The sequence below is a fragment of the Mobula hypostoma genome, chromosome 12, assembly GCF_963921235.1.
Source record: "Mobula hypostoma chromosome 12, sMobHyp1.1, whole genome shotgun sequence".
NCBI classification, from domain to species: domain Eukaryota; kingdom Metazoa; phylum Chordata; class Chondrichthyes; order Myliobatiformes; family Myliobatidae; genus Mobula; species Mobula hypostoma.
Window position 1 is genome coordinate 63,654,951 of NC_086108.1, and position 13,525 is coordinate 63,668,475.

The 13,525-nt window shown below is 36.7% G+C and overlaps 2 protein-coding genes across 2 annotated transcripts in view; both read left to right on the forward strand.

Annotated features, from left to right (window-relative positions):
- The first annotated feature begins 117 nt into the window (after window positions 1–117).
- On the forward strand, window positions 118–9,914 carry LOC134354870 (cytochrome P450 2J5-like). The gene is made up of 3 exons (XM_063064286.1): window positions 118–325; window positions 2,078–2,240; window positions 9,817–9,914. Exons 1-3 carry the CDS (start codon window positions 122–124, stop codon window positions 9,834–9,836), a joined length of 387 nt encoding a protein of 128 aa, XP_062920356.1. The 5' UTR covers window positions 118–121; the 3' UTR covers window positions 9,837–9,914.
- LOC134354869 (cytochrome P450 2J2-like) overlaps window positions 9,910–13,525 on the forward strand; it is a 27,505-nt gene continuing 23,889 nt past the window's right edge. Inside the window, exon 1 of the mRNA XM_063064285.1 lies at window positions 9,910–10,021. Coding sequence (XP_062920355.1) covers window positions 10,001–10,021 — 21 coding nt within the window. The 5' untranslated portion in view covers window positions 9,910–10,000. The remainder of the gene's footprint in view (window positions 10,022–13,525) is intronic.

Here is a 13,525-nt window from a genome sequence, read left to right on the forward strand (position 1 = left end):
CTGCATGATCTAAAACAGTTAATAACTGAGTGATCTTGTAAATTGGGTAATCTGAGTTTGGCAGTTTTTCTGAACAGCTTTTTAATCTGTTGGAGAGACTGTACAACGGTGCTAGCCTAGAATGGAAGTTCAGAATCTTTCCTTTTTAAATCTGTTCTCAAGAGAGGTGTGGACCGTTGCAGTGTTTTTATTTGTTTTCTTGATTGTGTTTGATGTTCTCCACACTCGTGTTCCCAAGAATTTTCCACCTGGTCCCTTCGGACTGCCGTTTTTCGGTAATATCTTTCAGCTGGACCTAAAGAATCCTCATCTCCAGTTTTGCAAGGTAATGTACAGCATCGAGGAAATTTGTTCAGAAATGTAACTGTGCTTGTACTGCTGCCACAAGACAGCAAATTTCACATTATGTGTCAGTGGTAATAAATCTGTTTCGTTTTCCAAAAGTATTTAGTAGTTATAAGATAATTGCAATAAAAATGGTGACAATGTTGCCAGTCTGTCAACACCTGTTAGGAATATACCATTTTATTTAAACACAAAATAATCTGCAGATGCTGGGGTCAAAGCAACACTCACAACATGCTGGAGGAACTCAGCAGGTCGGGCAGCATCCGTGGAAATGATCAGTCAACGTTTCAGGCCGGAACCCTTCGTCAGGACTGAAGAGGGAAGGGGCAGAGGCCCTATAAAGAAGGTGGGGAGAGGGTGGGAAGGAGAAGGCTGGTAGGTACCAGGTGAAAAACCAGTAAGGTGAAAGATAAAGGGGTGGGGGAGGGGAAGCAGGCAGGTGATAGGCAGGAAAGGTGAAGAAGGAATAGGGGAAAACACAATGGGTAGTAGAAGGAGGCGGAACCATGAGGGAGATGATAGGCAGCTGGGGGAGGGGGCAGAGTGAAATAGGGATAGGGGAAGGGAGGGGGAGGGAATAACCAGAAGTTGGAGAATTCTATGTTCATACCAAGGGGCTGGAGACTACCTAGACGGTACATGAGGTGTTGCTCCTCCAACCTGAGTTTAGCCTCATCATGGCAGTAGAGGAGGCCATGTATGGACATATCTGAACGGGAATGGGAAGCAGAGTTGAAGTGGTTGCCTACCGGGACATATGTGAATGGGAATTTTATTTTGTGAAACACATACTTAGCTGATGGTATGAACCTCAATTTCTCAAATTTCCAAAATTTCCAGTAACGTGCCCCCTGCCTTCACCATTCCCCATTACCCACTCCCTGTTCACCATTCCCTTTTCCCTCTCTCACCTTATCTCCTTGGTGCCCATTACCTCTCTCTGATGCTCTGATGTTCCTCCCCACTTTTCTTTCTTCCATGGCCTTCTGTCCTCTCTTATTAGATTTCCTCTTCTCCAGCCCTGTATGCCTTTCATCAATCAACTTCACAGCTCTTTACTTCACCCCTCCAACTCCCAGTTTCACCTATCATGTTGTTTCTCTGTCCCCTTCCCCCACCTTTTAAATCTACTCCTCATCTTTTTTTTCTCCACTGCTGCTGAAGGGTCTTGATCCAAATCATTGACTGCACTCTTTGCCATAGCTGCTGAATAGCCTGCTGAGTTCCTCCAGCATTTTATGTGTGTTATTTCCAAGAATATATCATTTTGTTTTGTGACACACATATTTGCCATTTACTATAAATTGTAATTCACAAGTGTAGAACGTGTAGATTATTGGGTACCTCACTACGAATAAACAAAAATACGGCAATTATTTTTAAGCTATGTGTAGGTCTTTTTTATTTTTCTCCATGTTTGAGTTTAGCTGTTGAGCAATTAGATCTTTGTGTCATTTCATTAATTTGAGGATTGAAGAAGAGTAGCAATAACAGATGAAGATCAAGATGTTTCAATTTTCAATAGTAGATTAACTCATTAATAACTTGCTGAATAAAATCTGGGCCCAGTGTTTTCAAGTGTTTAAAGATTGGTTTAAAATTACACATCTTACAAAATAATGTTCAGAACTATTTTCATTTGGGACATGTAAGCTCTTCCTCGCAAGTATACCCAAAATTTTGTGACTGACATAACAAGCCAAATACTAATAGAGTATATCTTTTACAGTTTGCAGAGAAGTATGGAGATATTTTTAGCCTGAGGATTGGATATTCTTACCTTGTTGTCATAAATGGTTTAAATGCTTTTAAAGAGGCTGTGGTTCACCAGACAGATGATTTTGCGGGAACAGCAACATTTCCAGTTTTTGATGATCTTGTCAAGGGACACGGTAAGTAATTTGTTTAATTGTTTTATTTCTTTGCTCAGAATTGGATAATTGTAGGACCTTCTAATTTATGAAATATGTTATCTGTTATAGAATGATGTAAGCAGGATTTTCACCAAAAGGTAAAATGAAAATCTTTATACTTGAGGAGTATTCTAGTTCTTCAGTGTGCATATTTTTAACACAGCAATGAAACCTTTAGAGACAGGAAAGTATGTGTTCACATCTCCAAGAGCAGTACTGAGTTGCAAATAATGTTTGGCTGCTTTGACTTGTTTTAGGCATCAGAGTTGTTTCTTTCAGTTTTTGACATTGTACTACAAGATTCAATTTCTATTTTATCGAAATTCACAAAGTACTGTGGTCAAATATCAAGACTGTGTCAAAGAAGAAATGAAAGGATGAAATAGAAAATCAGTTGATTCTTAAGTCTCTTTCACAAAGATGTCAACAAAAAAAAATTTGCAATTATGAAGGAACACATGTTGCACATAAATGAATTGGTCTCCTTGGTGATGCAGGGGAGTGAAAAGAATGCTTGTGTGTGAATCTAAAAGCACACAACAAAGGTTTCAATTGCAAACATTATTTTCTGGTATAAACAAGGAAGTGGAATAATTCAAAAATGCTAAAAACAACAGATGCTTGAAATCTGACATAAGAATGGACAATGTTGGAACTATACCGCATGCTAGAGAACATCTGTGCAGAGAGAAAGGACTGTGATGAATCATGTTGAAGACCTGTTATCAGAACTCAGAAATGATGCAAGTTGAACAAGTTTGAGTCACACATGAACAGGAGTGATGGAGACATGGAAAAGACTGCCTGAGATAAGAGTGGAAATTGAGGAAATAAACAATGAACAATCTCTCTTGCTCTTATCCCTTTGTTCACTCTGCTCATTCTCTGCAACTAAAAACATGTTCAACTTATGGTATTTCCTAATTCTGTTGTTTAGGTCTACAAAGTAAAATGTTAATGCCATTTTTTTCCCACAAATTTTGCATAATTCCCATGTTTTCTGGTTTTTACTTACAGTGAGTGGAATTATTCCACATGAAGTTGAAATGAGTGTGCTATATATACTTTCTCCATGCTGGGATATGCAGATAATTCCTTATGCTTTTCAGAACTCACTCAGCAAGTGAAGATTTTTGAAGCAAGTTTCTACAGACCTCATAAAATCCATTGTTTTTTCATAATATTTTAATATGTTATGAAGTTGAACAGCAAATTGAAAATAAGAAATTTCGTCCATCCCAGGATTGTGAATCTCTGCAGTTTTCTACCCAAGAAGCAGTAGAAGCAAAGTTACTAAGTATATTCCAGAAAAAGATTAATAGATCTTTGCAGGCAAAGTGAATCAAAAAAATAAGACTTCAGTGAAGGAAAGAAACACTGGTTCTCGAACAAGAGCTCATTGTTTAGAAATGAGATCTTGAAAATTGTTCAGGAAGACAAAACTTACGTATAATTCGTCTACCCGAGGATGTTGAGGATGGAGACCCTTTAATATTCTTTGCTCAAATTTTAAAGGATAGGTTCAGTTGTTTTTCCCAACGAGCCTCCATTACTTGACCGTGCGCACCGTATACCGCGGCCAAAGTCAGCATCGGCTGTATCCAAACCGAGACCAATTATTCTTCATTTCCATTATGTTAATGTTAAAGAACAGCTTCTCCAAACTGCTCCTCGGCAAGGGATGATCAGTTATCGCCAGCATTCCTTCAGGATAGTTCAAGATTACAGTCCCGAAGTGATGAAAGAGCGACTGACTTTTAAACCTCTGATGTCGGAATGTTATCAAAAAAATCTCAAACCGGCATTATTGTACCCTGCATGTCTAAGAATTTCTCTTCCTGATGGATCTCGTCGCATCTTCCATTCCATAACCGCCGCTCGAGGGTTTTTGGAAGATAACTACCCATCTGATACGGACACCGCCCTTTAACTAATGTTCTGTGCTCTCAGTATCAGCTTCTTTTTCTGGTGTTTTTTAAAAAAAAAATAAACCTTCTACTACCGTACGATGAAGGTTTTTAATAAGCTCAAGATTTTTGTTTTGTGCTTACTACTATAGTTATGACTTTACAACTTATATAAAATAGTTATTTCTTGCAAATAACGTTACTTTCTTTTAGTTAATTTTTCCTTAACTTTTTGTTTTCCGATATTATTACTAACGATTTGATCTGACGATCATTTTCCGTTATATGTTCTTTATTTTTGTTTCTGTACAATTAAAATGGCGATTTGTTTTTTTTGCATAATCTCCTTTGTTCTTTTTGGGACGCCGTGTTCTTATGTTTCTTCTTCCCATAATCCCCTTTTTTGGAAGAAGTATTTTATTTACTCTCATTTGTAATTAACTAATCATACATATTGATGCTAACTTTTCCTTATTTATGTATCTTAGTGATTATACTATGTAGATTATTTTAGTATAGTGTTTAATTTTTTATATATATATCAATTTCCAGGGGGTCAGCTATATAACATATATCTTTGGAGTTGCCTCCTGCAGAAATGGGGTTAGATTCAGTGTTAGTTAGTTCTTTCTTCAGCCTTTTCTGGCTTAGTTCGGGGTTCTTGGGGATGGAGGGTGGGGTAGTCTTTTTCTTTTTAATTTTTTTCTATTGGCCTGATTTAGTACTACAAAGATGTCTGCCGTGTCGGGATTTCCGGTTCCTCTCTGAACATGTATTCCTCTTCCAATTTCATGAGCTCACATTATGGTTAACCCTTTACTCACCAAAGGGTTAATCTTAAATTATGGCTGACATTATTAATTTTGTCTCTTGGAATACAAATGGTTTAAACCATCCAATAAAACGGAAAAAGATTTTCAAAGTATTCCAAAGACTGAATGCTCATATTATTTTTGCACAAGAAACTCATGTAAGGAAAGTGGATAATGAACGCCTCTTTAAGTTCGGGAAGGGTAACTCAATACCAGTCAAACTCCCAAGCCAAAGTTTAAGGTGTTTCAATTTTTATAGATCCCTCAATTACATTTATTCATCAAGACATTATCTCAGATCTTAATGGTAGATTTTTGTTAATCACTGGGTTACTTTTTAATAAAAAGATTGCTATGGTTAATGTTTATGCTCCGAATGTGGATTACCCTGAATTTTTTAAACACATATTCACTTCCTTTCCTATCTTAAACGAGTATATGTTGATAATGGGCAGTGACTTTAATTTATGTTTGAATCCCATGTTGGACAGATCCATAGGTAGTCCAGCTTTACCAAATAAGTCGGCTACTTTTATTAACTCTTTTATTAACTCTTTTATGTTTGATTCTGGGATTTCAGAAATTTGGAGATTTCTACACCCAAAGGATAAAGAATTCTCATTCTTTTCACATGTTCATCGTTCTTATTCTCGAATTGATTATTTTTTTATTGACTCTCGATTAATCCCATCTGTAACGGATTGTAATTATGACATTATCGCCATTTCAGATCATGCTCCAATGAAACTTTCTATCAAGTTAATGGATACTTCTTGTACTAATAGACAATGGCAATATAACTCTATTTTGCTTCAAGACTTGGACTTTGTCAAGTTTGTAAAGGGGCAGATTGATTTCTTTTTTTCAGTTAATACTACGGAAGAAGTTTCCAATGAAACAGTTTGGGACGCTTTTAAAGCTTATATCCGTGGTCAGATTATTTCCTATTCGGCTGGTTTGAAAAAACGTGCTAAGAATGAAATACTCTTGTTGGTTGATAAAATTAAAGAAATTGATTTAAAAAATACACTATTTCTCCCAGTACGGTGCTGTACAAACACAGAGTTGAACTTCAATTGGAACATAGCTTACCATTAACATCCTCGATTGAAAATCAATTAATGAGAACTAAAAGTGATTTTTATATTCAGAGTGATAAATCGGGTAAATTATTGGATAATCAATTGAAATTTGTTTCAGTTAAAAGTCAAATTACTAAGATTCGCAAACACTGATACTTTGTCAGTTGATCATGACAGGATAAACAAAACCTTTCAAGAATTTTATACCTCTTTATATCACACTAATTTTCCTCATGATTTTAATACCATGCATGATTTTTTAAGTAAACTGAATTTTCCGAAATTATCACCCGAAGATTGCTTATCATTAGAAACTCCTGTTACAGAGGAAGAAATAATAACTGTAATCTCATCATTGAATTCTGGTAAAGCACCCGGCCCAGACGGGTTTACAGTGGAATTTTTAAAATCCTTTTCCTCTACTCTCTCTCCATGGTTGTCTAGAATATTCAAAGAAGCAATCAGATTAGGTAAATTACCACAATCATTTTATGAAGCCTTTTATTTCCTTAATTCTTAAAAAGAATAAACATCCTACTGATTGTACATCATACAGACCGATATCTCTTTTGAATGTAGATTCAAAAATTTTTTCAAAAATTTTAGCAACTAGGTTAGAGAAGGTATTACATCAAATTATATCTATGGACCAAACTGCGTTTATTAAAAATCGTTATTCATCCTTTAATATTAGGAGGTTAATGAATATTGTTTATACTCCTTCACTTATTACCCCGGAATGTATTATCTCATTAGATGCTGAGAAAGCCTTTGACAGAGTTGAATGGCCTTATTTATTTAGTGTGCTTGAGAAATTTAATTTTAGTTTGATATTTATATCTTGGATTAAATTGCTATATTATTCCCCAGTAGCTTCGGTTTGTACTAATAATCAAAGATCTCCCTTTTTTCGTCTATTTCGTGGTACTAGGCAAGGATGCCTTCTTAGTCCTTTACTATTTAATATCGCCCTTGAACCTTTAGCAATTGCTATCCGTGACTCGCCCAGTAGTTTTCGTATTACCCGCAGAAGCAAAATACAGAAATTATCACTATATGCAGATGATTTGTTATTGTATATCTCTAATCCAGAGAAGTCAATGCCTGCTATTCTAGCTTTGTTGGCTCAATTTAGTAATTTTTCTAGCTACAAATTAAATCTTAATAAGAGTGAATTATTTCCCCTTAAAAAGCAGGTACCTATTTATGGATGTTTACCATTTAAATTGGTTACTGACTCATTTATATATTTAGGGATTATAGTTATGAAGAAGTATAAAGATTTATTTAAAGCTAATTTTTTTACCTTTAATTGATCAGATTAAACTTTTGTTTACTAAATGGTCACCAATATCTTTGTCTTTGATTGGTCGGATTAATGCTATTAAGATGATTATTTTGCCTAAATTTCCATATGTATTTCAATCGGTTCCAATTTTTATCCCAAAATCTTTTTTCGATAATGTTGATTCAAAAATTTCCTTATATGTATGGCAGAACAAAAATCCTAGGCTAGGTAAAAGATATTTACAGAAATCTAAAAAAGAGAAGGGGCTCACCCTCTCGAATTTTAGATTTTATTATTGGGCAATTAATAATCGATACTTAAAATTTTGGTTACGAGATTTGGATGTATCTTTAAATCCACATTGGGTAAATCTTCAATGTAATTCATTATAAGGATCTCCTTTGGGTTCGGTTTTAGGAACTTCGCTTCCTTTTATTTCTTCTCAATTGTATAAACAAAAGAGTAATCCAATAGTTAAGCATACTTTACGTATATGGCTTCAATTCCAAAGATTTTTGGGTTTATTCAATTTATTTTAGCAAGTCCTATTATATCTGATTTCCTTTTTCAACCTTCCACTATGGATCAAGCTTACTTTGATTGGAAAACCAAAAGTATAGTACGTTTTCGTGATTTATTTTTGGATAATTGTTTTATGTCTTTTGATCAACTTTCTAATAAATATAATTTACCCAGATCTCACTTTTTTAGATACCTGCAGATTAAAAGCTTTTTAATTACTGCTTCTCCTAATTTTCCACACTCATATCCAATGGATACTTTGGAAAAATTTTTAGATCTAAATCTCTCTCAGAAAAGTGTTGTAGCAATTATTTATAACATAATTATGAATTTATGTCCTGATGTTTCCAATAAAATTAAAACTGATTGGGAAAGAGAACTTAAAATTATTATACCGATCGAAAAATGGGAAAAAATTCTTCAATTGGTTAACTCATCCTCTATATGTGCTAAACATGTGTTGATACAGTTTAAAGCAGTACACAGGGCTCATATGTCCAAAGGTAAACTATCTCATTATTATTCTTATATTAATCCTATATGTGATAGATGTCATTCCGAGATAGCTTCTTTAACTCACATGTTTTGGTCATGTCCTTTGTTGGAAAAATATTGGAAAGATATTTTTGATATTATTTCAACGGTTTTGAATACAGACTTACAACCTCACCCAATTACTGCTATTTTTGGATTACCAATGATAGACTCAAATAATTTAACCTCTTCAGCTCGTCGGATGATTGCATTTCTTACTTTAATGGCTAGAAGATCCATTTTGCTGAATTGGAAAGAGATTAATCCTCCTACTGTATTTCACTGGTTTTCACAAACTATGTTGTGTTTAAATTTGGAAAAAATTAGAAGTGTGGTTTACGACCCTTCCATTAAATTTGAAAAAACTTGGAGGCCATTTATTCAGCATTTTCATATGATGTAATTTGACCATTTCCAAACTTATTTTACTTCTCTGTAGTGTTGGCTGAGAGGAATGGAGTCGTCGACACTAAGGTTTTCTTTTCTTTCATTTTTACGTTGTTAAAATTGCCCAAGTCTTTTTAGCTTAGTTGACTAATTCTGTTTAGATTAGTTTTTTTGGGGGGTGGGGATTGTTTTTTTTTTCTTTTTCATGATTTTTCTCCAGTTATTTTTTTTTGTCTTGTATTATTCATTGTTACCCTACATGATTGGGAGTTTTGTCAATTTATACTATTTGGTTTTATAATTACTCATCTTAAGTATAACAATGTATTTCCAACAATTTTATATTATTGCTATGTTATGTTTATATTTTATGAAACTAATAAAAGGATTAAAAAAGAAAGAAAGAAATAAGATGTTCACCCATTTATGACGGGCAAAGTTTTCTCTATTAGAGTCATGAGTGTTTAGACATCTTTTTCTCAAAGCAGAGTGAAAGCAGTATCATTGAATGAACAGATGCCTGATGAGTAATGGAATAGAAGGGAATACCATATTGAAGTTTTAATCAGCACAGCATTGATCTTAATAAATATCAAGAGTGGACCAGAGGCATAGTGGTTTTTTGGTTTTAATTCATATGTTTGCCTGAGGAATCCTCTATGAATGGTATCTCCCCTCTATGATGGTAGAGCATGGCATGTGCCAGCGGGTAAGGTTTAAAATGTGTTAGGATAGTTTTTGGCATGATTTTTTGTGTCCTAAAGATGATGTCATATACAGACGTTTGGTTCCAATGGTGGCAGATACTGTTTGTGCTGATCTCAGAGATGAACTTAACAATGAATGAGTTTTGAAGCCAACAATTAGTTGTCACCAGCAAAATCAGAACACAGCCAAGAAAACACATCACTCAGCTGGGTTAATTATAATCAAATATAAGATGACTTTACCCACTAGTTTGTTGGGAAGGTTTACTATCCATATCAATTTCTTTACAAGGAATTCTCTTATTTTTCCATCCAGGCTACATGGACCACTCATAAATCATTACAAATGCCACCTGTATTTCACTGCACAGGTATACAGTTCTCGAATGGAAACGTATGGAAAGAGCAACGGAAGTTTGCACAAATGACATTAAGAAGATTTGGTGTTGGGCAAAAGTCTTTGGAAGCACAAATTCTTGAGAAAATTAAAGATCTTCAAGATGCATTCAAACGAGAAAAGGGTAAGTTTATTCTACTTTTTGTTTTGGATATAACGCCATTGGACTGAATTTTGTGTAATGATGCAAAGTAATTTTTTTTGTAGTGCAGGATGTAGTGTAGTGCAAATTGTAGTGCAGGATGATAAACTTATGGTACACGTGCCCAAGATGGCACATGCAAAATTTTTGTTAGCATGTGACATTCAGTGCCATTCCTCTATCCTTTAAACCCCACCCATTATAAAAAGATACATAATGATTATCTTTACCACCAAATGAAGTAGCAAAATATTTTTTACAACCAAAGAGAAACCATAGAAACACTACAGCACAGAAACAGGCATTTTGGCCCTTCTTGGCTGTGCCGAACTATTTTCTGCCTAGTCCCACTGACCTGCACACGGACCATATCCCTCCATACACCTCCCATCCATTTATCTGTCCAATTTATTCTTAAATGTTAAAAAAGAACCCGCATTTACCACCTCGTCTGGCAGCACATTCCATACTCCCACCATTCTCTGTGTGAAGAAGCACCCCCAATGTTCCCTTTAAACTTTTCCCCCCTCACCCTCAAGCCATGTCCTCTGTTTTTTTTTCTACCCTTTTGTCAGTGGACAAAGCCTGCTTGCATTCTCTCTGTCGAAACCCATCATAATTTTATATACCTCTATCAAATCTCCACTCATTCTTCTACGCTCCAGGGGATAAAGACCTAACCTATTCAACCTTTCTCTGTAACTGTGTTTCTCAAGTCCCGGCAACATCCTTGTAAACCTTCTCTGCACTCTTTCAACTTTATTAATATTCTTCCTGTAATTTGGTGACCAAAACTGAACACAGTACTCCAGTTTCGGCCTCACCAATGCCTTATACAACCTCATCATAACATTCCAGCTCTTATACTCAAAACATTGATTACTAAAGGCCAATCTACCAAAAGCTCTCTTTATGACCCTATCTACCTGTGACGCCACTTTTAGGGAATTTTGTATCTGTATTCCCAGATCCCTCTGTTCTACTGCACTCCTCACTGCCTTACCTTTTACCCTGTATGTTCTAGCTTGGTTTGTCTTTCCAAAGTGCAATACCTCACACTTGTCTGTATTAAACTCAATCTGCCATTTTTCAGCCCATTTTTCCAGCTGGTCCAAGTCCCTCTGCAGGCTCTGAAAACCTTACTCACTGTCCACTACACCTCCAATCTTTGTATCATCAGCAAATTTGCTGATCTAATTTACCACATTATCATCCAGATCATTGATACAGATGACAAATAACAATGGACCCAGCACTGATCCCTGTGACACACCACTAGGCACAGGCCTCCACTCTGAGAAGCAATTCTCTACTACCACTCTTTGGCTTCTTCCATTGAGTCAATGTCTAATCCAATTTACCACCTCTCCATGTATACCTCGCGACTGAATTTTCCTAACTAACCTTCCATGCAGGACCTTGTCAAAGACCTTACTGATGTCCATGTAGACAACATCCACTGCCTTCCCTTCATCCAATTTCCGGGTAACCTCCTCGAAAAACTCAATAGATTGGTCAAACATGACCTACCACGCACAAAGCCATGTTGACTCTCCCTAATAAGTCCCTGTCTATCCAAATGCTTGTAGATTCTGTCTCTTAGTACTCCCTCCAAAAACTTACCCACTACTGACGTCAAACTTACCCGTCTATAATTTCCGGGATTACTTTTCGATCCTTTTTTAAACAACGGAAAAACATGAGCTACTCTCCAATCCTCCAGCACCTCACCCGTAGACACCGACTTTTTAAATATATCTGCTAGGGCCCCTGCAATTTCAACACTAGTCTCCTTCAATGTCCGCGGGAATACCCTGTCAGGTCCTGGGGATTTATCCACTTTAATTTGCCTCAAGATAGCAAGCACTTCCTCCTTTTCAATCTGTACAGTTTCCATGATCTCACTACTTCTTTCCCTTAATTCCATAGACTTCATGCCAGTTTCCTTAGTAAATACAGATGAAAAAAACCCACTTAAGATCTCCCCCACTTCTTTTGGTTCCGCACATAGCCGACCACTCTGATCTTCAAGAGGACCAATTTTATCCCTTACAATCCTTTTATTCTTAATATATCTGTGAAAGCTCTTTGGATTATCCTTCACTTTGACTGCAAAGGCAACCTCATGTCTTCTTCTAGCCGTCCTGATTTCTTTCTTAAGTATTTTCTTGCACTTTTTGTACTCCTCAAGCACCTTATTTACTCCCTGTTTCCTATACATCATGCAACTTCCTTCTTCTTTATCAGAGTTGCAATATCCCTTGAGAACCAAGGTTCCTTATTCCTATTCACTTTGCCTTTAATGCTAACAGGAACATACAAGCTCTGCACTCTGAAAATTTCTCCTTGGAAGGCTTCCCACTTACCGATCACATCCGTGCCAGAGAACAACCTGTCCCAATCCACGCTTTTTCGATCCTTTCTCATTTCTTCAAATTTGGCCTTCTTCCAGTTCAGAACCTCAACCCTAGGACCAGATCTAACCTTGTCCATGATCAAGTTGAAACTAATGGTGTTATGATCGTTGGAACCACAGTGCTCCCCTACACACACTTCCGTCACTTGTCCTAACTTGTTTCCTAACAGGAGATCCAATATTGTATGCCCTCTAGTTGGTACCTCTATATATTGATTTAGAAAACTTTCCTGAACACATGTTACAAACTCTAAACCATCTAGATCCCTAGCAGTATGGGAGTCCCAATCAATATATGGAAAATTAAAATCCTCGACCACCGCAACTTTATGTTTCCTGCAGTTGCCTGCTATCTCTCTGCAGATTTGCTCCTCCAATTCTCGCTGACTATTGGGTGGTCTATAATACAACCCCACTAATGTGGCCATACCTTTCCTGTTTCTCAGCTCCACCCATAAGGACTCAGTAGACAAGCCCTCTAATCTGTCCTGCCTGAGCACTGCTGTAAGATTTTCCTTGACAAGCAATTCTAGCCCCCCAACCTTTCATTCCTCTGCCTCTATCACATCTGAAACATCGGAACCCTGGAATATTAAGCTGCCAGTCCTGCCCCTCCTGTAGCCAAGTTTCACTAATTGCTATAACGTCATAATTCCACGTGTCAATCCACGCCCTCAACTCATTTGCCTTCCCCACAATACTCCAAGCACCTCAGAAGATTTTTACCACCACCCACAATCTTTCTATTTTTTTTGCTTGAATTTTTAACATCATTCATTTTCACCCCAGCTACACTGTCAGCTCTGGCACTCTGGTTCCCATCCCCCAGCAAATCTAGTTTAAAGCCTCCCAAACAGCACTAACAAACCTCCCTGAAAGGATATTGGTCCCCTTGTATTTCAATTGTAACCCATCTCTCATGTACGGGTCCCACCTGCCCCAGAAGAGGTCCCAATGATCCTGAAATCTGAAACCCTGCCCCCTACACCAGTTCCTCAGCCACTTGTTCATCCTCCAGAGCATCCTATTCCTACCCTCACTGGCATGTAGCACAGGTAGCAATCCTGAGA

What these genes read in the sequence shown, in the direction of transcription:
- LOC134354870 (XM_063064286.1), top strand. Translation starts at nt 122, where the DNA reads ATGGAAGTTCAGAATCTTTCCTTTTTAAATCTGTTCTCAAGAGAGGTG. An exon ending in CTCATCTCCAGTTTTGCAAG is followed by an intron (nt 326 to 2,077) that starts GTAATGTACAGC and finishes TATCTTTTACAG; the next exon opens with TTTGCAGAGAAGTATGGAGA. An exon ending in TGATCTTGTCAAGGGACACG is followed by an intron (nt 2,241 to 9,816) that starts GTAAGTAATTTG and finishes TTTTCCATCCAG; the next exon opens with GCTACATGGACCACTCATAA.